Source organism: Lissotriton vulgaris, chromosome 1_1 (genome assembly GCF_964263255.1).
Source record: "Lissotriton vulgaris chromosome 1_1, aLisVul1.2, whole genome shotgun sequence".
In the NCBI taxonomy this organism is placed as follows: Eukaryota; Metazoa; Chordata; class Amphibia; order Caudata; family Salamandridae; genus Lissotriton; species Lissotriton vulgaris.
The window spans coordinates 1,752,129,965-1,752,155,650 of NC_141685.1; the positions used below are offsets into that span (position 1 = coordinate 1,752,129,965).

Sequence of the window (25,686 nt, forward strand, 5' to 3'; positions counted from 1 at the left end):
AGCTTAGGTAAAGGGATGAAGTGGGCCATCTTTGTGAAGGAATCAACCACAACAAAAATCACAGTACACCCTGACTCCTCCGGTAAATCTGTAACAAAATCCATACTAATCGTATGCCAAGGTGCAGGGGGTACTGGTAAAGGTTGTAACAGGCCAGAAGGACTGGAATGAGATGGTTTACTCACAGCACAAATAGGGCAAGATGCCACAAATTGTTGCACGTCAAGTGGCAAAGACTCCCACCAAAACCAACGTAAACAGAATTCTCTAGTTTTATTTATTCCGGGATGACCTACTAGAGACGATGAATGACACCATCGCAACACGGTATCCTTCAAATCAGGAGGAATAAACAACTGTGAGCCGTGATACAATAATCCCTCTCTCATTGAAAAGGAAGGAAGAGAATCCCAAGGGGTCAGATCCATGCTTTTCAACTTATCCTTCACAGTGGTCAAAAAGTCATCCACAGAAACACTGCCCACAATCTTCTCTGGTGCAATGAAAGACCCCACATCTTTATCAGTCCCCCACTCGTTCTGTTTAACATGTATTCTGGACAAGGCATCCGATTTTAACTGCTGAGCGGCAGGCCGATAAGTAATCATGAAATCGTATTCATTAAAAAATGAAACCCACCTCATCTGCCTAGGGGTCAAAGCCCGCGCGGACCTAAAGAATTCAAGGTTCTTATGGTCCGTGTAAATGGTAATGGAATGGCGAGCTCCCCACAAGTGGTGTCTCCACTCCTCGAAGGAGAGCTTGATGGCCAACAATTCCCGTTCTGCCACCGTATAGTTTCTTTCTGCGGGTAACAAGGTTTTTGAAAAGAAGGCCACAGGATGCATGAACCCTGTCTCTACATCTCGCTGAGACAAGACGCCCCCGACAGCACTCAAGGAAGCATCCGCTTCAACAAAAAAAGGTAACGCTGGGTCAGGATGGACAAGAACAGGGGCTGAAGTGAACCGTCCAATCAATTGATCTAATGACATTTGTGCCAAAGAGGACCACACAAACGGTACTCCCTTTCGCAGTAAAACAGTCATAGGAGCAACAATCTCAGAGAAATGGGAGATAAACCGCCGATAGAAATTAGCGAATCCTAGCAATACCTGCACCTCTTTGACACATTTCGGCAGTGGCCAAGATGTTATAGCCTCTATCTTACGTGGATCCATTCTGATCCCTTCAGCAGATACCAGAAATCCCAAAAACTCTACTCTATCAGTATGGAAACAGCACTTCTCAGGCCTCACAAACAACTGGTGGTCTCTCAAGGTTTGTAAGACCTGGCGCACGTGGATCTCATGTTCTTTCTCCGTGCATGAAAAAATCAAGATATCGTCTATATAGACTATAACGCTCAAGTCCAAATATTCCCTCAGAACTTCGTTCATGAAGAACTGAAAAGCAGCCGGAGCGTTACACAATCCGAAGGGCATAACACAATACTCATACAGACCGAACTTAGTCCGGAAGGCAGTTTTCCACTCATCGCCTTCACGGACTCGTATGAGATGGTATGCCCCTCGGAGATCTAATTTTGTGAAAACCGTTGCATGCTTCAGTTGATCTAGCAACACAGGTATCAAGGGAAGAGGATACTTGTTCTTAATTGTACCCTTATTGAGCGCTCTATAATCTACACAAGCGCGGAGGCCACCTTCACGTTTGGGAATGAAGAAAATAGCTGAGGAAGCCGGAGAGGAGGAAGGACGAATAAACCCTTTGGCTAACATCTCGTCTATGTACTCCTTCAAATGATGTTCTTCTGGTTCAGACAAGGCATAAATGTGACAACATGGCAGAGTAGCCCCGGGAACCAAATCTATTCTACAATCGAATGAGCGATGAGGAGGCAAATCCCTAGCTCGTCCTTTGTCGAATACCTCGGCAAACTCTACATACGCCTCAGGAATCTTCTGTACGTCACACCTCAACCCATCTCCCACCGCACAGGTTAAAGGAGTAACCCAATCCGTGGCTACCTTATAACAACCTTTCAGACAATAAACTGAATCCAGAGTTACAGTTCTTCGAAACCAATCAATCCTAGGATTGTGTGACTGTAACCAAGGTACCCCCAACACAATACCAAATGAAGGAGCATCAATCAAATCAAATCCGAGATATTCGGAATGGCCATTGTCACATATCATACACAAGGGTTCAGTCTGTTTCGTTATAGTACCAGAGGACAACTCAGTGCCATCTATGGCCCTCACAGGTTCGGGTTGGTCCTTCAAAATCCAAGGCACCTGTAAGTGTTCAGCTAACCGAATATCCATAAAATTGCCAGTGGCACCAGAATCCAATAATGCAGATACAGGGGCCCTATGACTGTTAGATATAACCAAACAGACAGTAATCATGAAATGTTTGGGAACCCTCTTTACTATACCAGCAATCTGGTAGGACGGATTACGTTTGTCTAACACTGAGTCTTCAGGTGTTTGTACACAAGCTACAACTTTCTTGGAAGGAATAGAGGATGGTTTTACCGAACAATCCCTGGCATAGTGGCCTCCTTGCCCACAATACAGACACAAATTCTGTAAACGTCTTCTACTCTTCTCTTCTGCTGACAGGGGACCCCTAACTCCTCCTATCTCCATAGGTTCCGGAGTTGTTCTGCCTTCTCCTGTACTCTTAACGTCACTTCTAGTAGGAACTACTCTGGACAACTGAAAGCGATTTTTCTCACCTTTCCTCTCCAGTAGTCGGTGATTCAGCTTTACCACTAGGTCAATAAACTCCACACAGTCCTCAGGGGGATTCACCACTTGCGAAACAACGTCCTTTAAGTCTTCTGACAACCCTTGATAGAACAAAGAGGTTCGTTTATCAACAGGCCAGTGGGTCTCAGATACCAAACGATTAAATGTGGACACATAAGTCAATAAATCCTGTTTCCCCTGTCTCAATTTTAATAACTCAGCATCACTGGCTAGCATAAACGCATGTTTTGCAAATAAACAACGCATCTGCTCCTTGAAAGCTCCATAATTATACAGAACCGGATCATCATTGTCCACCAATGGTACTGCCCAAGAGGCAGCGGTTCCCGCCAAATATGAAATGACAAACGCCACTTTTGAGGTGTTGTTAGGGAATGAAGCAGGACGACACATAAAGTGTAAATGACACTGATTCATAAATACACTGTATTTACTCGAATCACCAGAAAACCTCTCCGGGACGGCCAACGGGACAGGGGTAGGAGTTGTAACATTCACTGTAAAAGGGGGGTGACTAGTACTAGCACTTGCACTCCTGTCGAAATGGAACGTAGCAGGCTGAACTACAGAGGGTTTTCCCATTCCCCAAACAGGCTCCTTACTCTTTCCTATACTTATTTCCTGTCTTAGCCCTTGATTTTCCTGTTGTAGTTCCTGCACTTTAATTTGAAGAGCATTGACAGCCCCCATTAATTCCTGCATCGTAGGGGCCCTCTCTTCCAAAACATTCCCCTCATCATCCATTCTCGCTCAGGTGGCGTGAATTTCGTGGGCTTGGTTTTCTGTTGGATTTCTCCCCAACGTATCCCACACCACGGAAGCGAGGATGGCCCCACTCCTCTACCCCTATTCGGAACGCCACACGCCCTTTAGTTTTCAGCGTGGAAGCGGACCGAACAAAGGAAGAAGGTAGGAGAAATAAAACAAAGAAAGAGAAAAACGCCCAGGCTCTTTCTATGTCACCGCCAGAGAAACTGGATATAGGCCTCTAGGATAAGTTTTCTAACCTGCAGCATGACAAGACAAAAAGCAAAGAAGAGTACATGGGGTTACTCACAATTCCAGTGTCCTCCGTATGTATCCCCCTCCCTTACCTTTAACACTGTCCAACTCACCCCCTTTTCCTCCTTACCTGTGTAACATAGAAGGCACTTCCAAAGGGAGAGGTGTTTCAAGTAGTCCACCAGGGTAAGGTAAACACGTTCCCAAAAGCGAGCGTTTATTTCCATATAGGGGAAAAAGTCATTCTTCTGACTCAAAAAACCCCTTTAATAAGTATGCCAGCATCTGTTGCCGTGTATGCATTAAACAATCCTATCTGTGGCCACAAAACTATAGAGCGTTCTAAACGAAACGCTAGAAGCAATCTGCTTCGTGAAAAGGTCCCAACTGCACACAACGATGCAGAGCGGGTACTCAAGGACCCGGAAATCGGCACCGCAGTAACGTTCACTGAATCCTGAACGAACTCCCAAATACTGCAAAAAATAAACCATAAACTGTCCCAAGTCCTTTTCACGCTTCCAGGACCTGAAGCGCTGCTCAATTCTCCCGATAGCATCCACTATAGGAAAGGTGTGTCAGGCAACGGAGATCCGGATGGCAGAACGAAGCCTCGTTCTGCGCCGCGCAGCTTGCAGCGGGACGACGCCAGGAAGGTTAGTACACTCCCAACGGGATACCAAGAAGAGTCACACAACACGTACTGGCCAGGACCCAAAAACCCAACCAGGTAAGAAACCAAGCCCCGATCGAAGACTCGGGCACCTAGTTATAGAAGGAGTGGAAGACAAAGGGGGCGGAGGCTACCGAAAGGTAGACACAAACAGAGGACACTGGTAATCTCTCACGCAACCAGACAGGAAAGAAGAAAGAGAAAAACTGCCTAATTCCTAACACTAGCCTCCATTGCGGTCATCCTCAAGCCGAATAAGCGGCCCACCGACTGCGGCTCCTATCGACCGATTTCTCTGATTAGCGCGGAGGCAAAGATCCTTGCTAAGCTTCTGGCTAACCGCCTCCTTATCGAGCTTCCCTCCCTAATTCATGATGACCAATCGTGTTTCCTTCCGGGACGTAACACAGCCCTGAATTTGCGAAGGGTTAATAACGTCCTGAGTCGGCAATCTATTATACAGCAAGACGCCGCCATCCTGTCCCTTGACGCCACAATGGCGTTCGACTCGATCGAGTGGCCTTATCTCTTTGAGGTATTGCGTAGGTTCGTCTTCGGCCCCAAATTCATCGGCTGGGTACGGCTCCTCTATACAGATTTATTGGGCCAAGTCCGGGTCAACAACCATACGTCTCGACAGTTTAGACTCCACAGGGGAACCCGTCAGGGTTACCCCTTGTCACCACTGTTTGTCCTCACTCTGGAACACTTGGCCCACTGGATCCACACAGACGCCTCCATTAGAGGCCTCCAATGGAACGACGAGAAAACGGACAAAATTTCCCTTTACGCCGAGGACATCCTGGTCTATGTAGCTTCCCCCAGGTCCTCTATAAACAGTTTATTTCATGTTCTTACTAATTTCGGGAAGTACTCAGGCTATTCGATTAACTGGTCCAAATCAACATTGTACATGCTACACGGCCCCCCGCCCATGCTACCCGAGGGTTTTCCCATCACGGTGGCCCCGGAAGGATTCAAATACCTAGGCATCTATGTTACATCAGATCCCAAAGTGTTCCATGACCGAAACCTATTGGGTCCCCTACGAAGGTTACACAGTGACGTGGCCCACTGGTGATCTCTCCCACTCTCCCTCCCTGGTAGGGCGGCCCTATTTAAAAGGCTGGTGCTTCCGCGTTTCTTGTACACCCTGCAAAATTGTCCCTTTCCGATCCCTGACTCCTATTTTAGAGCAGTGGAGAGTGACATCCGCCTTCTATTGTGGGACGGTGGGGCTGCCCGCATCGCCCTCCGTTAACTCTTCCAAGGCTGGTACGACGAAGGCATCGCCTTGCCTAACCTGCGCCTTTACTATTGGGCGTCGCAGTTGGTGGCCGTCAATCACTGGATACATGGTTCACCTACGAACCCGGCCTTCCTCCTTGATAGGTGTCAGACCGGGCGGGAGGGCTACCTGGGGGCCCTCTACAGCAAACCGGTCAGGTACAGATATGTCGGACCCATGGCACACACGGTCACAATATTGCATAGAGCCAACAAGTGTTTGGGGTGGTCGGATAAATGTACCGAGGCAACACCCTTATGGTCGTCGCAGCAACTGGGTTCCCTTTGCTTCCTTCAGGGATTCGACAAATGGGACACAATAGGGATTTCGACAGTGGGTGACCTGGTACATAGGGGCAAGCTAATGACATTCGCAGATCTTCAGGCCAAACATTCCCTTGCATTGACAGAAGCTTTCCGCTATCTACAAATCAAACACGCCATCCTCACCGCCATTCCTGACCTCACATCCATACCCGAGACTTCCCCCCTGGAGGATAGACTACTATCGGAACCTCGCCCTGCTAAGGCCATCTACTACACTTACCGTAAGTTCTGTAATAATCTCCCTGACTCCTTCCAGCCCCTGCGGACCAAGTGGGAGGGAGACCTGGGTCTCTTAGATGATGAGGAATGGCGGGCGGCCCTAATGTCCCGTAGAGAAACAGCCATATGCCACCGGTTCCGACTAATCCAACTGAAGATGTTACATAGAGCCTACATGTCCGTTCCTACACTGGCCAGAATCGGCAGACGCCCTGACGCTTTGTGTCCAAGGGGCTGCGGTTTACCTGACACCTTCTATCACATCCTAAGGGACTGCCCGAAAGTGCAACGCTTCGGGGGAGGACGGGGAATAATTTGTAAAATGGGCAACTCCCTGGGTAAGCCCTTCCTCTGTCGCCAAAAGAGTGTGTCCTTAACATATGGGGGGCCACGGACCTTAACGAACTGGAACTACAATGGGCGGCGTTGGGTTTCCTGCTTGCTAAGCGCTCCATTGCTATGAAGTGGGGCTCCCCTGAGAGGCCGCTGGTGGTGGGGTGGATGGCTGAGATGGACCGCTGCACGATTGCCGAAAAATCTGTACAAAATCAGAGGCTGCCCCAAGAAATGGGGACTTTGGAACAAATACAGAGGTGAACTCTGTGAATCTCCGACAATTGAATTAGCCATGGCCCGAGCTGGACCCATATGACAAAATGTATGCTAATTTACATTCTTGCTTGATTTGTACCTGGATTAATTTATGTTGTTTTAATTGTGACTGCTTTATTGACTCTGTTTTTCCTTTAATAAAATCTTATTTAAAAAAAATTTGGGAGTTTTGATTGACGACCAACTATCCTATAGGGAGCAAGTAAATAAAGTTATTTCAGCTGCCTTTTTCTCTCTACGTATAATTAGGAAAATTGCCCAATTTTTACTACTCAATATGCTCAAGAGAGTGGTCATAGCATTGGTCCTTTTCAGGATAGACTACTGCAATGGGCTTCATTCTGATCTACTCAGAAAGTATTTGAAAAAGCTGCAGTTTGTTCAAAATGCAGCACCTCGACTCATTACAAAAATTCCTCGACTTGGCTCAGTCTCTCATCAGCCAGCCTCTTGGCTGCCGGTTAGGAAACATATCATTTTTAAGGGACTCTGCACAGCCTATAAGGTCCTGCAAGGCCTAGGCCGAATGTACCTCAGAGACCGGATTAGATGGTATGTACCAAATAGGACTCTCTGCTCAAGTTCGGCTTGAGATTTGTGTGTTCCCCCTGTACAGACATACTACCTGGGGAGGTAGGAGCAATATACGGTATGCGGCTTTGCACTGGAATCGCCTCCCTTGGGAACTGAAAAATGCTACTTCCCTGCTTAGGTTTAGGAAGGAACTAAAGACCTGGTTGTTCTCTCTGTATCTTTAAGTGAGGTATCCTTACTGGGAAGTTGATATTCTCGTTTTCTGAACCTTTGTCATAGGTAGAGCCAAGAAGTCTCCCGGCAATTGTTAGCACTTTATAAAAATTAAATTAATTCAAAATTAAAAATACATCTGGCCAGTCTTATAATCTAAAGACAATAAAAACAGTTTAAAAATTCATGATTTTGTTTCAATATAAAGCGCCTTTAAAAAAAAGAAGAAACAGGCAACATCACAACATAATCAGATAACAGATTACAGGTGTTCCAGAGTGTGAAGGGAGCAGCCATCACAGGGGCATATCAGGATCAATTTAGGGTCAAACTGTGCAGGAGGAAAACAAATAAGTGGAAGTATTGAGCGCAAGCGAAATTTCATTAAAAGTGTTCCTTCCCAACGATGTCTAACAGGAGAAAAAAGGGCTCAGGACTGGCAACGGTTTTCAAAAGCAGGAGAGATCTGGTAACAGACTTTCAAGGCGCCTTGGGTTCCCTGTTTTCCTTAAGCTGATTTAGACATTGTTCGCTGACTTGTCTCATATCCCTATTATTAAGGAGGTGGGGTTGTTCAAACAAGTTAGGGCAACCTAAGGACCGGGCAATGTACTTGATGTCATTTAACCACGGTATCTTGGCGCCATGCAAGCACCCAAGGCAGTCTTCTATCACATCCCTATTGAATACCGTGTGCTCACCACACTGGTGCAAATCCTATAAACACCAAGCAATAGGCAAATACAGAATAGACAAGAAAACACATGTATGTGTGAAAATAAAACAAGTTTGTGACTGCCAAAAAGGAACCTGCAACTGTCAAAATATGAAACGGATACAACGGTCTAGGTAATGTCACATGCATTTGTATAGACCCAACTCTTTAAGACAGATTAAACATAGCGGATCGTAGAAGAGGAAAATTCCAGAAGTGCCACATAGAATGTTGGTCTGAAAAACATGCTAGATTATATTAGGTGCAATATGGATAATTACTTAAAATTGTGACTCCATTTCCAATGCCTAGACAATAGGAGGCTATATAGGATATGCTGTCCGACACTGGTACATCAAAAGGGCTGAGGTTGAAAATATGCTGGTTACTGGATATAGAAGACAATATAAAACATGGTCATTATGTAAAGAACAGCTATGCGTTGGTACAAGGGCGCAATGTGAGGGCCTCAAATACTGAGCATTACCGTCTTCGTCTCTCCAGATTTAAAAAGGCTAAGTGAGCAACATAAGCTCTCAATATTCCGGGTTCCAGGAAGAAATGATTTATAACTATCCTACAATGTAAATGAATAATTCGTTGACACCATAACTCTTAATTATGCTTTTAATGAAGGGAAGATTTCATTCTTTTATAAAAGATTAAAAATAGTTTTAGGATAATCGGTCATTTAAGTTATTTGATTAATTGCAATTTAATTGTCTGCTGTTTGCAAGTTAACATGTTGTATGCCTGCACACTTTTGTTCATTGTATCTTGCCCAAGTTTGTTTCCTAAATATTAGTTATTTTTCATGCGCTTGGCAAGTCATCTTGCATGCAGGGGCGACTGTTTTTCTAACTTAAAGGCAAACCTGTCCTGAGACACACTGGGAAAGGAACTTTAGAATAGGTCCACGGTGGAAGAGCATGGATTAATGCAACCACCGAAAAAATATCGTTAAAGATAAGAACAAGTATTGACAAGCATAACGCTTGTGTTAAGAAAAGTCCCAGAGACAGAACGACACCGATGGGATTATTCAACGCGTAGAACCCATAGAGGTGGAAAGAAGAGATAGTGCGTACATAGTGACTAAGTGAAGACAAGGGTGCAAGATAAGAATGAAGAATAGACTGACAAGATACAAATGAAAGGCACAGCCACATAAGCTATACGTAGGCCCTATTTACGAAATGTAGCATAACACATATATAAAGAACACACAATATATATATGTATACACACACACATATGCATACATAGACAATAACCTCCATGCATAAATATAGCAATAACAGAAGAAGCTGTCACATCACTGAAGCTGATAAACATAAGAATTATGGGCTGACTAATCAGCAACATAGTACTAACCATAAAATGGTGATGGCGAGAGAAAAAAACGAAACTATAACTAGGCCCAGAAGCAGGCCAAGGTAGGAGAGGCTAACCCATGGAGGGCTAGAAAAAGGTATTGAGCCTCATCATCTAACGGTAAGGCATATCCGACAGAGCAGAAGCCTACTGAAGATCGGACAAAAGTAAAACACAAAGTCTCTCGTAGGGAATAAATCCCCACAGCGGGAACAGATCAAAAATTGAACCAAGCAATGAAAGCTAAGCAAGAGAAGAGATTCAAGCTAAAGAAGAACAATATTTGTTGATTAGAGAAAGAAGTGTCCCACAGGAAAGGGGGGGGTGGGTAACGCATCCAAATTACCGAAAGTTTAAGGCCTGATTAAACCAAGGTACAGGGGTGGAAAAAAAAAACAGAATTGAGTAAAGAATTGAAATACACAATAGAAGGGGATATTATTTATGAAGAAGAAACCCCAGCAATAAAAGATATCACATATGAGTAATAACTAACCCCTGAGGGTAGGATATTAGGACACCGTACAGAACAAAATGAAAAGAGTTGTCCATCGAATGTTACCGAAGGGGACCAGCAAGCCAACAAGGAAACTAAGTCCAACAGGACTAAACCATAATGTTCTAGGAACAGTTTCAAGTAACAGGGAATCCACAAAAAGGTGGATGAGACATTATCACTCAAAAAGAGACCACAGTGTATTTGCAAGGATTAAAATATGGATGCCCTGATGCTATGTGTGTGTATGAACTCCATGAAAGGAGGAGTTTGTGGCAAGAAGGTATTTAAAAGTGCACCCTGCTGAATAGTGAGAAGTTCGCTAAAGAAATGAAGGAAACAGGGAAATTAATGTCCTAGCAGGAAATAATGGTCAGGCCAGTAATGTGGACAACTGAGTATTGTGTCCCACTGCTCCAGTGGATATTTAGAGCCTTTGACGAAACAGAATTACACTAGAAGAGTAGCAGAAAGGGTGCTTCCTTTATAGATCAAGGAGATACGAGAGATGAACGAGAAAGGAATTTTATTGAACACGCTATAGAGAAACTCCCCCAGGGGGAGAAAAGTGAAAGGTCCCTTAAAGGGTTACCAAATGTTATTTATTAACGGGAAGTGCAGGGGTAAAAAGTTCCAGCAGTTAGGGTGAGAGTCAGAGATCGTAAGCTCTAGACCACAAGTGGCACTGATAAGTAGTGCAGAACCATAATCTGTCATCGACAGTGTAAGAAGTATACGAATAATACTTGCAGGAATACCATGCCGGTAGATGGGATGGGCAACCATGAATATCGCCATGGAATGCTCAATCAAGAAAGAAATGAAGGACCAACATCCCCCATACAAACTGAAATGGATGGAGTTAGGGAAACAGACCGTAGCAAGAGCCGAGCTACGTTTCTGTTACACTCGACTGTCGCGAAAAAGCCACAATGAATAGTCGGCATGAGCACCGAGAGGTGGGTACCACCAAAAGGGGTCTGAACAGCCTCTGAAAAAAGTGGAGGTGCATAGCCAGGCACTACAACGTAGCGCCACTGAAGAAGCCATGGCCCGACCTGCTGAATCAGAGGTATCCATCCCACATCTAATCTTTAATTTAGCCATCCGCTGGCTCTTCTGGATCAACTAGGTAAGCTCGCTCGGGGTGTCGTCCAGAAGCAATGGCAACAGATGAGTCAAGGAATCCCACAATGTATGGTAAAAGAGTCCAAGAACGCAAGCTGTATTAATGGAACGCAAAGCAGAGCTTGAAGAGGAGAAGCTATGTCTGCCACAAGTGTTCTGTCTCTTGGAATCTCTGTGTGATGGAACATGAGAAAGAGTCAATATCATATGAGGGCGCAGCAGGCTGTAGCACCAAACTATGATGAGTAGGGCCAGATCACCAAGGGCCAGACAGTGTCTGTGAGAGATAGATCGATCCACTGGGGCCCCTGTATCGGGTTTAGTCCAGCTCCCAACAAAATGTGATCGAGAAGCATGGGCTCCACCCTGGTTTGGCCCTGATGGAGAATGCCAATTAGGAGTTCAGTAGATCTTTCTACAGAAGGAAGACTTGAATCCAAAATCAGAGCAACTTACCTTAGCATATCAACTAAAGAAGAGCATGTCTCTGTAGCAAGACAAGGAGGGGAAAGAAGGCCCGAGGCTGGGGAAGACTCTAATCCACTAGCTTCACCCAGTTCAGTTAGAGAGCTATCCTCCACAGCAGACTGAGCAGCATCACATATGGGGTGCAGAATCCCCAAATCATCCCCATCACCTCCTAAACAGTGTTCCTCAGAAGAAAAAACAATGGAGGGCTCCACCGAAAGTGGAAGAAAGGTATCTGAGATAGGCAGCACTAGTTGCTCCATTCTCAACATCGACTGGTGCTGAGTTGGTAGAACCTCGAAGTCAGAAAAGGGGAAGTGGCATGGCGCCGCTGTCGCCGGAGTCAGATGATCAGGTGCATGCGCCAAAGGTGGGTACCTCAAAAGGCTGTGCACCAGCACGAGACAGAGTCGACCATTGAACCCGAGAGCCTAACTGAAGCCAAGGGCGTACCCGCCGGCGTGGACACAGTCTAGGCATCTCTCGCCTCCTTGGGACCTGAAGGTGCTCCAGGGGAAGTTGAAGACTCAGAGATGGCATACAAAGAGCAAAAATATGCTTGCATCTTGGTCAGAGTAGCACCATCACCAGAGTAGATAGGCAGGAGCAGGTCGAACATGTGCATGGAGTCCTTAACTGGCAAGAGGAAGGAGGCATGAAAGGTGGAATCTCTGAGCTGAGAAGCCTGGGGATGCCACAACTTCGACGGCCTGCGTCAAGACTTACCGATGGGACAACGATGGAGAGTGACATCCATGGGAACAGCTCGGGACTGGGACCATGAATGAATCGTGCAGGGACTTCGAGAGCCGCACCGACAGGAGGTTCATCCTACCTCCCTGCAGTGCCTTCGGTCGAAGTAGATGACAGGAGTCGCACGCGTCGAAGTCATGGTGCTTTTCCAACAACACATATTACAAACGAAGTGATGGTCTGTGGACAACATTTGCAGTCCACAAGATCCACAAGGTTTGAACAGAAAAGCGCAGTTTTAATGATAAAAATGTCAAAGTAAGCCAAAAACAGCCAAAGGTAATCACTTCTCTGGATCCGTGTTGTAAGCACCGAAAAGAAGAAATTGACGTCAGCGCATTGGGGAGGGGCTCATATGGACTTTGGTGATGTCGCATATGTGGACGACGTCGGTACGGAGTCGCACAATGCCCTCTATCTATGCACAGGGGTACTGCTGAAAACATTTCCAGATCCAGGCCGGCGCCTGGGGAGAATTCTAAGGTAAGGAATCTGTGGCTTGACGTCTCTATCAAATTCTGGAGGCCGAGTCTTTGGATCCCAGTATCTTTCATTTTCCCATTTCACAAACTAAGGCACCACAAAATAAGGTTAACAGTCGAAGTCGATGGTGTCCAGGAGCAGTTGTGCAAAATTAAAGGCCAACAATAAAAGACAGGAGGGACTTACCCAGTAGGAAAGGTCGCCCCTGGTGGCGTGGTATGTATCGCGGGGCTAAGCACCCCCGCAGACTCACTTTGAGTCCTCAGGAATCCCACGCAGCAGGTTGAGCTGCGGTGCTTTGAAGCGCTGGTGGCTGGGCAGCCCTGCCCCTCTCCTGGTGAGCAACATTGGCATCTGCAAGCACAATGGGTTATGAGACACAGAGTGCCTCCATGTGGTGTGGATTGAAGAACGGGGTTTCAGCCCCCAGCAGCATCACTGACGTTTCTGGAGTCATTTGTAGTGTTTAAAAAGCCCCCCCCCAAACGAAACAGTTGTACCCATTTTTGATTCAAATATGTCAGTGTACTGTGCCCAAGAGCTGTCTCAATCTGATCAGTCTCACAACGGTTTGTAAATCCTATAAAGTGTGTACGATAGGAAGAGCAGAGCTTTTTCTATTTTTCAAAAAGAGATGCTAGACCAGTTAAGATAAATGATAAAACTCTCTGAGCCATGTTTACAGCTTTTATTGGACTGTAAGCAAGTAACCACAAAGGAACCCTCAGGTTACATTTAACACACCCCAAAACAGCAAAGCTAAACCATTACCCGTGTGCTGCTAAAAAAAAAGAATTCTGTAAGATGTCCCAGTTGCTAACGTAACCCTGAAGTAGGGTACCCCTAGGTATTGATTTCTGGAATTTTTTTATATACATTATCTTTGTCACCACATTCTCCTTGTTGTTATCCTGAGTGAGGAGCAATGAAAATAAGCGGAACAGTATTTTTTACAATACCGTAGAATTCGGCAAATGCTGGTTTCTGCTATCAAGATGTAGTCTTCTTGTGGTGATAATACAATTCCATTGGCCATGTAGAGGCCATCCAGTAGAGTCCTTGCAGTTTTTGTCACTGGATTATACTCCAAAAGTCTTCCAAGGTGATTTGTTTCAATGACCTACAAAAAATCATGGTTGGGTTAATTTGTCTTTTCCTTGTATTCATCAATGTGCTGAATCCCCAGAAGAGCACACTTGCACTGTGCATAACAAATGCACAATGGAAGGAAAGAAAGAGAAACAAACAACAGTACAGAGCAACTAATACAGGCGATTAGAGTGCCCAAAATGCTTATTAGTAGAGCAGACCCATAATGATACAAATCCCATATACCTCTAAGTGACTTTTGAAAAAGAGCACCATAGTAACAGATAAAGTAGTGCCATATTGGCTTAAGGCAAAATAACAGCATCTAGGTGCGACTGATTACAACTGAGGTCGAAGGTTGCCTAGAACAGATGGCAACCCCTGAAGATCAATGCGTGCCACCTAGAACAGGCAAATGCATGCGTTGAAAGTGAAACTCTCAAGCCAAACCTTAGAAATTTTGCTTCCAGGAGGTAGAAAAATTCCAAGTAGATTGCCCACAAAGGAAATCTACTGTACATTACAATGTAGATATTCTAAGGCTTGACAGGATTTCACATAAGTTAAGGAGTTTCACCATCATACCTCTTTAAAATTATCAGCACATTTCTGTTTAATCTAACAGGTTGAATAGATAAACCTGGAGGTTGCAGAACGTGATACTGCAGATCACATACTATGCACACTCCTGCCACCTTGTGCAGGTATGGACATTACAAGTTGTTTTTCTTTGAATTAAAGTTTTGGTTTTGAGTTGGCGTGTGTTACCTCTTCCTAAACCTACAATGTATCAGTACACAGACTCTAATTAAATTGTTTTTTCCACTATCAGATTCAGATGCTTCTTTGACTGGTCATGAGCATCGTGCAGCAGCTCTTGAGAACCTCAAAATGAGGACACTGGAAAGCTAACCCTCTACATGCACAGTCTTTGTGTAACTGGCACCTGCCTAGGCAGAATTTTGTACAGCCATCAACCGATTCAAACCTTAGTCGGATCGAGAAGGTCTGGTCATTGGAGAATGACTCGTGAGCAGGAAAAATATGGAGAACACGCCCATTTAAAATTTGCCCTAAATGCAGTTGGGGGGACATCACTTGACGGGGGCACTCACCTCCGGGGACCAGCTCCGCAACTCGACACCCGCTGCTGCACTCGCTCTCCCCCCTCACCGGCGCCGCTCCTGACATCGCGGTCGCCGCGGGGAGAGCAAAGGGAAAGAAAACTACAGTTCCCGGCGTCCCCTCTCTGCCACCGGGGGCGCCGAACCGCCGCATCAGCCAGCAGCGCCCGGAGGCGCATAAGAGGCAGCCGCCCCTCCCGCCTCGCGGGACGCGCGCGGGACCAGCCGGGCTAAGCCCGGGCAAAGGGCGGGCCCTCTGTGGCCCTCCGAGGACCTGAGGAGGACGGGGCGGGCCACCCTACTTGGTCCCAACACAAGAGGTACAGACACATAATACTGTATACACATTCCTATCGTCCAGTGTCGTCATCGGGCTCTACACAGTCCTCCCATGATGTCTTTATGGGAAGAGCTTAATGCCGTGTGTGGCACTAACTACGTCCCTGATATATTAACCCCCCCCAGACTGGGCAAAGACATTGATCTCGTACCCTGTACCACCCAAGCTGTTCCTGTATCCCCTGATTTAATCCTATTTAACAACGAGGAAACTCCCAATCTATTGTGTTGTAGCTCCTCATCCCTCCCTGCCATTCCAATTATTCTAACGCCACATAAAGCAGGGTCCACATTAACTAATCCTGTTTCTCCCCTTCAACCCACCCTATTGGCCGAATTTGAACGATTGTTGAATGCTGCTCTGTTACCCCTGGTCACTAAAATTAAGGAGTTGGGAGACAGGTTGTCCAGTGTGGAACAAATAGTAAAAATGACTCACCCACCAATTGTAAAACCGGCTGTCTCCCCACGTTCTACACTCCGTACAAACCCGGACAAGCCAATTCCTACTGAACCCATAAAAGCACTAACAATTGACCCTGCCCGGAGTATACCCTTTTCAAGGGGCCATAATAACACTCTTAACCATAATAGTGCTCCTTTTAAAGCCCCTAGACATCCTCAGCCAAAAAGGCATAGAATTAATTTACCCCCTGAGGCTGCCCCCTACGTGTCCGTTCTTTCCGGGGTGCCCGAACTTGGCCAGGGCAATCATGAAACAAGCGAGGAGCTGCTAAATAAGACCATCTTCTGGCTTAACAACAACAGACCGCTGCCGCCCGCCCTAGATGGCGGAATTGTGAGCGTCAGGAGGGTGGGGTGGTTAGGCAGATTCCCTAAAGACATTTCGGGAGACCTGATACTGATCAGATTTAAACACAGGAACATCGTCCCCTTTTTAAGACTTTCCCAACCAAAACCCGGTGATGGCCCTATTAACCCGGGCCCCAGAATAATGAACAATAACACTTGGTGAAAGGGGACTTTGACCACCATGTGTTTATCATCCTTTTACCCAGACATGTAAAAATGGAAAAACCCAAATATGCTCTTAACAATTGAATTTATGTATTTTGTCGTACATCCTAATTAACCCTTAATCACTCTAAAAGAATGGCTCTCCAGATCTTGCTTTTCGTTTATCTTTTTGCTTTTCTTTTTCCTTTTAATGGTCGCCATTTATTTATCTTAATGAATTGATCAAATTGCTTGTTTTTAACTTATCTCTGTAATTGTATGTTTGTATAATATTTTATGAAATTTTACGCTTATATGATATTTCTTTGCCAAATATCGAATAAAGCATATTTTGAACCGCAGTTGCAAGTTCCGGTGGTTAGACCAGCATCAGGCTTTAGTCTCTGTCTCCTGAGGAACTAAGCTAAGTTTGCCTATCTGGCTTGTTAAACAGAGCGAGAAGTCCAGCTGCAACCAAAGAGATGTACAGTAGGCACATTATAGAATGCAGTGCGGGAGCTCTCTCAAGCCACAGTCCGGACAAAGCATCAAAGGGACTTTCTCTGAAGGCGAAAGCAGGGGGGGCCTCTGGTAGTTTCAGGGTGATCAGAGTCCAGAAAGTGTGTCCTCCAGCAACTCAGATTTAAGAGAATAATCATCTTCAGAGTCCTCGAAAGAACCCACACCCAGGACAAATACCACACCTAGGATTTTGCAAGCACATAATACTAAAGTTCTTCCCTTTCGGCTCGTCCTCAAACCTTGGCTCCAGGGCAAGGATCAGCCCAGGACGAGCCGTGACTTGAACCCAAAACTCCTCCCAAGTGGCTCGGACAGTCAACTCTGCTCACTATTCCTGTGGTACCCCTGTACTGAAATACATCTTCAGCACCGGAGACTCCTCGAGCACCACAGTCCAAGACTCAAAACAGAAAATCAGCATGGGTCTTGACCCAACTTGGAACTGAGATTGATGCCGCACTTGAATGACTTTGGAGTTAAAACTGAACTCAAAACAAGCCCCATTTTGCTGAAGATCAAGGCAATAAACCTGATGTGGGGGAATTTAGACTGATCCAATCTCTGGCAACATCCTCGCACAGCCCCCCACCTGGCCAACCCCATGCTCAAAAGTGTCATATCACATTCCCAAAACAAACACACACAAAAAACCTAGGGAGCCCATACTACTACCTGCACAGTCCCCAGCAAAGTCAATTCCTGGAGATTCAACTCTGATCCCACTGCAGATCAGGTAGACCTTAGTGGGGACTCAATACCCACTGTATAGTGAAAAGTACCTGTGGCCCAACTGTAAAGTCAGCCCCCTGTCGACTCATGAAACCTTATACCATCAAGCGATATCCACCTGATGATATCACTGCATAGCGCTCAGTCAAGTCATACTGAGTGTAGCAGACCACCAAAGGGTCATGCTTAATGTGGCAAAAGAAGAAGTCTTAATCAATGAAAAGCTGTCAAAGACAAAGCAGGCTGTGCAATTTCTACCTATTTTTACCTAAGAAACCTTGAAAGACCCAATCAAAGCCAGAATAAAAATATATAGAGCGGCACCATAAGACCCCATCAACATCAGAAGTCCTGGCCTACCAGATTCACTTGTAGAGTGGACAGGAAACCCCCGCAACTGGACAAAGAAAGCAACCGAGAAGATGATGTCAATATAACACAAAAAATGAGGTACACCATGTGGAAAATATTAAACATATTACTTCAACATAAATGGATCTTGATTCGATTTACACTTTTGAATTTATCACATTAAACTATTCACTCACATCTGATAATGCTAACCACATCTCTGTTTGATTACTGATGTGTATATTTAAATGATGTTTTGTGGCAAAATATATAATAAATCAATGAAGATATAGAAAAAACAACGAATAATTTCTATAATGTACTGTATAAAAATCTAATACGAGAATACAGATGCACAAAAGTATAGATGGATACTGAATTTTATACAGTATGTAATATGATAGATTTTTCTCCACGGTTTATTTCCTATATTGATAGCCCAGGCGCTTTGGGCTTACAATGGCAAACAGCCCATTTAGTAGATGCTGCAGGCATGTAGGTAGCTGTGGGGGTCACCAAACAATGGCAAATATCCATATCTGTAGGATTAGTGTCAATGTACGACAGTTTGCACCGGGTGAAGATGGAGGAATTCGAATTAGTAAAGCACCTGCCTGACTCTTAGCAAAAAGTGAGGAAAGGGAATAGTCCAGAAAGGGTAAATAATTTAGAACTGCAAAATTAGATGCTAACTAGATGCAACTGTCAACACCAGCATTCTTCTCGGTCTTCCTTAGTATCTGAGTGCTGGTGTGAGGTATATCGCCTTCTTAGTCTACCTTTCAATGGCAAATACCTGTTTGTTCCAAAGGTGGACTTCATTTTAGAGGGAATTAAGCACAACCCTACACAGCAAGGCCCATGGGAGCTTCCCAAACCAAGCCTACCAAGTTGAGGTTTCAAAGGCAATAAGGACGAGCTAGAGCCAAGTCAGCAACCTCTCTCAACACCCTCTGTACCACCACAACAACCCTTTCAGGAGAGTCAAGTCTTCCAAGCAGTACTCCCAAGTTGGCTTAATGGGCAACAGATGCTGTAAGGCCAAAGGAACCCAAAGCAAGGGTACCTCTGCCCCAAGCAATGATCTTCCACAAATTATCTTCGGCCATTCAACACCTGTCGTGAGATGCGTAAGGTTATATTTTCCCCAATGAGAGGAAAAAAAGCTTATGGGTACTCTCCATATTTGCCCACAGCTTTTGGCTAGAATTTCAAAGGACACACCACCCGACATACTACCACACCAGCACAGCATCAGTCAAGACCACCAACGGCTGCCGCAGGAAGAAGTGTAGGCATTGCTTCAAAAGGGAGAAATCAGACCTATCCTGCTACACCAGTGAGGATCGAGAGTGTGTTCCTTGTACTTTCTCAACCCCAAGAAAAACAGGACTTCACAGCTGATACTTGACCTTCGATCCGGTACATCACTTCAGGATGACAACACTACAAGTTATCCTTGTACTGCTCTGCATCAGAGACTATTTGGCAACACTGGTTGTCATAGATGCCTACTTACACACCCCCTATTAACCCTGCACACCACTAATACCTCTAGTTTGTGGTCACTGGGGGCATTATCAATTCAAAGTACTACCCTTTGGGGTCACAACAGCACCAAGATTTCAACAAGCCTCTGGTAGTCATAGCAGTGCATCTTTGAGGCATTGACATTCATGAATACATGAATACCTGGATGACTGGCTGATAAAAAGCAAAAGCCAAGTGCAATGCCACACTCACATTCAACAAGCCATCTCACTCCTTCAAACATTGGAGATCAGTATTTATGCCAAAACAAATCTAACCTCCCCCACAACAGTTCTTAGGAGCCATGCTCATAACAATGACATACAAAGTCTGTCCCAGCAACAAGAGAGTGGTGGCATTGCAAAGCATGCTTCCCTTTTAGCAGACACTGCATCCTCAAACAGCAAGAATGATAAGGAAACTAATGGAAATAGTGGTGTCTTGTGTTGCAATAGTAGCAAATGCTTGGCTAATAGAGTGCCTTGCGAGACAGTGGTCCTAAGCAATTGGTTAGTTGGAGGTTCTAATATTGGTGGAGTCAAGGGTTCAGCACAAACATCAGTAGTGAAACAACAACTTGTTACAGGGCAGGGCGTCTCTTAACCCACAGCTGCAATATACACAAACATGTAGCCATTCAGCCAGCGCTCCAAGAGTTTGGCAAACTCATTCACAACAGAACAGTGCCTGTACTCGCAGATATGACCACCCTGTACTACTAATAAAGGGGACGCCACCAGGGTAGTTGGCCAAGGTAGCATTGGGTCATTCATCTTCTGGTCCCTTTCCTGGTGGAATACCTGCCAGGACTGGACAAGAACTCTACCGACCTGCTCAGCAGGAGACATGAACACACACATGAATGGTAAATCAACACCTTAGTGATCCAACAATACTTCCAGAGGTAGATGTATTTGCCATGTGCAAGAATGCACGAGGAGAAATATACAATTTCTCCTCGTTTCACCAAGTTAAGACCTGGTTTGCCCAGGTCTTAATTTTGGGCCTGCTTTCTATTTGCGCTACCCTTGTAGATAGGGTGCAGCGTCAAAATCAACAGGTGTTGCAATGGAACACCCACCGCAACACCCATTGCCCACCCCTTTTACGATAAGCATAGCGTAAAAGGGGCCTTATTTACAAGGCAGCGTTAGTCACATTAAGTGGCCTAACACGGTCTTGTAAATAAGGAGATGCCCCTATCGCCACGGAAACGTCACAAAAAGTGACGATCCCGTGGAGATAGGGGCTTGTACATATGCCTCTATGTTTCTCATGATATGGAGATGAGGTTGTCATTATACATTATGCTTCCTAGTATAAGCAGCTACATTTATGTAAGGGAAACAATGTGTATTACACCACAAGATACATGTGTGTATATATATATATATATATATATATATCAGGCTACGCCATAATTGCTAATGCTATGTATATATAGGTGCATGTGTAGAGGGGTTTATATCTTCTACTAAAAATTTAAGAAATGTCATGTGCATTTACGAATGTATGAGGTAATTACAGTTACTTGAAAAAAATTGCATATTTCACAAGATAAATCTGCTCATCATACTATGTAAGCATTGCTGCTTCTGTGAACATATGGATATACATATATATGAAGGAGTTTACTCCAGCCACTACATTTTCACCAAGTAGCCTGTGTATATATGTATGTATAAGTTAATTTCAGTTTTGTTATAGATGTAAAAAAAAAGTATTCCCTTCAACTTTTGTCCCATTCATCCTCTCTCAGACTCATCCCCTACCTTCCTGACTACTATGAAATCCCAAACATCCTTTTCAAACTTCACCATCCTTTTTAGGTCTCGGCCTGATCCAGCGCATGCACTGGTCTCGGCCGAGACATTTAGTAGCTCTGAGAAGTGCTACTTTGCAGGCGATCAGTTTGCTAGAACACGCACAAGAGCGCGCACGCATGAGCATTATAGCAAGCTGCTCGCCGGCAAAGTAGCACTTGCAGTGGCGCGCGTGCACACCACTCGCGTCATTCGGGCTATGACGCGCGCTGCTGCGCACGCATCCCTTGTTTTCATTGTTTCTGTTCCTTCACGTGCACAAGCGGAAATGCTGAATTTTATTGTGTAATGACTATGCCGCCATCTCTGGTGAAGCTGCGACTTATCTTTCTTTCTTTATTTTTAAAGGCCGTTTCTTTCTTTTATGTTTTTACGCGGCTGAACTTTCCTCGCAGTCTATATAATTTGTGGCTCCCCTTATCTTGTGTGATACTCAGACAGGCCATCGGGTGTCAGTATTTCAACAATATCGGGCTCTTCCCTCCACCACAACAACCAAGCTCTTTATAGGCTATTCACTGGTTGACACCGACACTGCTAAACCGGGCCTCTTTTAATGCTGACCTCTGACACGCCACTGGTTACTGTTTAGCGCGAAACTAAGTGTACTCTCTTCTTGCCTGCTCCACGTTTTTCTTAGCCATTATAGGTGTCCCCTCTTTTAAAACCAACTTTTACAGGTGCTTTCTCCTGTCAAAATGAAAATTGAGTAAAAATGTAAACATCAAAGGACGAGAGATAATGACTGATTTGTCAATGTGTAGAAAATACCACTTCATGCAGCACAAGAGACTGTCTCATACCCAATATGTACCCAACCCTACCAGTACTCTTGAGTAGCCTTCTCCCTTCAGACTTTTTGGGTGCCATCGTATTCTCTGTGAATATTTCAAAAGCGCAACCGCAGCAGTTTCAAAGTTCTCTGTGTGGCAGAGGCAAGCTCAAGGATATGTTTACCGGAGTCTCTTTAGCAATATTCCATGATATCCAACCACACCTCTCCACACGCACGATATATCTTCACAATTTCAGTTGTCACACAAAAACGTAAGTGGGGCGAATAATGATTGGTAACCAAGCCTCTTGTATGGCACCACAACATTGAAACTGCCGCCCCATACATGCACATATTTTTATATGGTGATACAGAGACCACCTTCCACGTATCGGTCGTTCATGTTGTAGACAGCAACCATAACATTGTTGAGGTCTTGTCCTAAGTAGTGGTACCGCACCATCATGGCCTTCCTACCAGGGCCATTCAGTTTTAGCCCAAATATAGGCTTTTCCAATGCACGTGCCTTTCTGCTGTCAACTTTATGAGCTTATCAGTGGTGTTGTACTTGAAGATGTCTCATGAAAGTGTTTTTGGAGCTTGAACTTTTCCTTAAAATGTACTCAAATATCAAAATAGCCAGGCTGCTCACTGCACGAAACCTATCATTTTACAATATTCTTAAAAGTGAAATCCAGATACCTTCCCTTCACATTAAAGGTCAGTTGAGACCACCGATTTTAACAACCTGCTGCCGATGTTCAAAAGGTTTATCTGCCTATCTAGTTGAATTTATGTATAGAACTAGCTATGAACCTTGTTATTTTCTATCTAGAACACAGCAATGAAATTCAAGCTGGTATACCGAAGAAAATTCAGATATTACAAATCCAAACAAACTGTCTCTCTCCATCTTAAGAATTTGGACCACATCACCCTTGTTTTGAAAGAAGTTGAGGATGCTGTGTATTGTTTTCAATGCTCGCAGTGACATGGACTTAAAATATCCTCAGAGGTTCACTCCTATTAAAGTAATTATTTGTACCATTAAGGTGGTGCTCATAACAAACCAAAACAACTGGCTCCCTAAGGGGTTGTGTTTGGGCTCCACCATGTTTGGGGCTCGAATAATCTGAGATACAAAAGAAGGATTGGAGCACACAAATAAATTGCAAAATTATTGTAAGGATCGCCCTCACTCTATCTATCGCCCTCACTCTATCGGCCTCACTCTATCTATCTATCGCCCTCACTCTATATATCTATCGCCCTCTATCGCCCTCTATCCATCTATCTATCACCCTCTATCCATCTATCTATCGCCCTCTGTCCATCTATCTATCGCCCTCCATCTATCTATCGCCTTCCATCTATCTATCGCCCTCCATCCATCTATCTATCGCCCTCCATCAATCTATCTATCGCCCTCCATCAATCTATCTATCGCCCTCCATCAATCTATCTATCGCCCTCTATCCATCTATCTATCGCCCTCTATCCATCTATCTATCGCCCTCGCTCTATCTATCGCCCTCGCTCTATCGCCCTCTATCCATCTATCTATCGCCCTCTATCCATCTATCTATCGCCCTCTATCCATCTATCTATCGCCCTCTATCCATCTATCTATCGCCCTCTATCCATCTATCTATCGCCCTCCATCCATCTATCTATCGCCCTCTATCCATCTATCTATCGCCCTCGCTCTATCTATCTATCGCCCTCGCTCTATCTATCTATCGCCCTCTATCCATCTATCGCCCTCTATCCATCTATCTATCGCCCTCTATCCATCTATCTATCGCCCTCTATCCATCTATCCATCGCCCTCACTCTATCTATCTATCGCCCTCCATCCATCTATCTATCACCCTCCATCCATCTATCTATCGCCCTCCATCCATCTATCTATCGCCCTCCATCCATCTATCTATCGCCCTCCATCCATCTATCTATCGCCCTCTATCCATCTATCTATCGCCCTTGCTCTATCTATCGCCCTCTATCCATCTATCTATCGCCCTCTATCCATCTATCTATCGCCCTCTATCCATCTATCTATCGCCCTCTATCCATCTATCTATCGCCCTCGATCCATCTATCTATCGCCCTCTATCCATCTATCTATCACCCTCCCTCTATCTATCTATCGCCCTCCCTCTATCGCCCTCCCTCCGTCTATCGCCCTCCCTCCCTCTATCGACCTCACTCCCTCTATCGACCTTACTCCCTCTATCGACCTCACTCCCTCTATCGACCTCACTCCCTCTATCGACCTCACTCCCTCTATCGACCTCCCTCCCTCTATCGACCTCCCTCTATCTATCGACCTCCCTCTATCTATCGACCTCCCTCTATCTATCGACCTCCCTCTATCTATCGTCCTCCCTCTATCTATCGTCCTCCCTCTATCTATCGTCCTCCCTTTATCTATAGACCTCCCTCTATCTATCGCCTTCCCTCTATCTATCGCATCAACACAGCATCGCTCATCCCCACCACAGCATCACTCAGGGGCACCACAACATCACTATGCGCTACCATAGCATCACTGAACGCCACAGCATCACTCGTCGCCACCACAACATCACTCTGCACCACCACAGCGACCATTCAACAACCACTGGTTCAAATATGTTCTCTCAATGTTTCAAGCTTTATTACAAATTTCACAAACAGATGTTAATATTTCACTTCTGTTCTTGTATTTTGTTCACAATAAAGTACACTGAACATAATCTTCACAAAAGGTATTTACAAAAGTTTAAGCTATTGCCATTATAAATTACAATAACTTATTTAAGCATTAATTATTAAAAAAATTAAAAGCCATTGTTATTTGTAATATCAATACATCACGTAAATACAACACATATTGCATTACAAATGCTATAGGTGTCACATTTGCGAAAGATAAAACTATTGGCATTGTAAATGACATAGCTATTAATTTTGCTATTTTTTTTGCTATTTTCAAACCTAACACATAAATAAAAAAATTGTCATTTACAATACCAGTAGCTCAAACTTTCCTAATGCGAGACCTATTGCATTGCAAATGCTTGTTAGCCATGTCACCCAACTAACAGGGAGAATATCATATACACTTGCACTCCTGATTTAATGTACTTTGTTGGTCGTTGCGCGCTGCAGAGTGTACTCTCCGTAGAGTACTATAATTCAATTGTATCAGCGTACCCCTGAATTGGGGAACGTCCCCTGGTCACTGCACTGTTCCCTCCTGGGGTTGCAAATTGTCTAAAATGAAGTTAATATATCTGTTTTCTTCCAGAATTTGTACTTTATTTCAGTCTGTTTCAATAGTTAATTTCACTCAATTATTCGTTTCCTTTTATATTGCCCTTGGCATTATAACAACAGTCTCCAGCCTCTTCTACAATGCATTTCGGCTAACTAGTAGC

At 44.7% G+C, this 25,686-nt stretch overlaps 1 protein-coding gene across 1 annotated transcript in view; it reads right to left on the reverse strand.

The window, feature by feature from the left end:
* The window catches only part of LOC147751152 (adipocyte plasma membrane-associated protein-like), a 186,147-nt gene that overhangs the window by 55,322 nt on the left and 105,139 nt on the right, over positions 1–25,686 (reverse strand). The window contains exon 7 of the mRNA XM_086937903.1: positions 13,985–14,145. Coding sequence (XP_086794029.1) covers positions 13,985–14,145 — 161 coding nt within the window. The remainder of the gene's footprint in view (positions 1–13,984; positions 14,146–25,686) is intronic.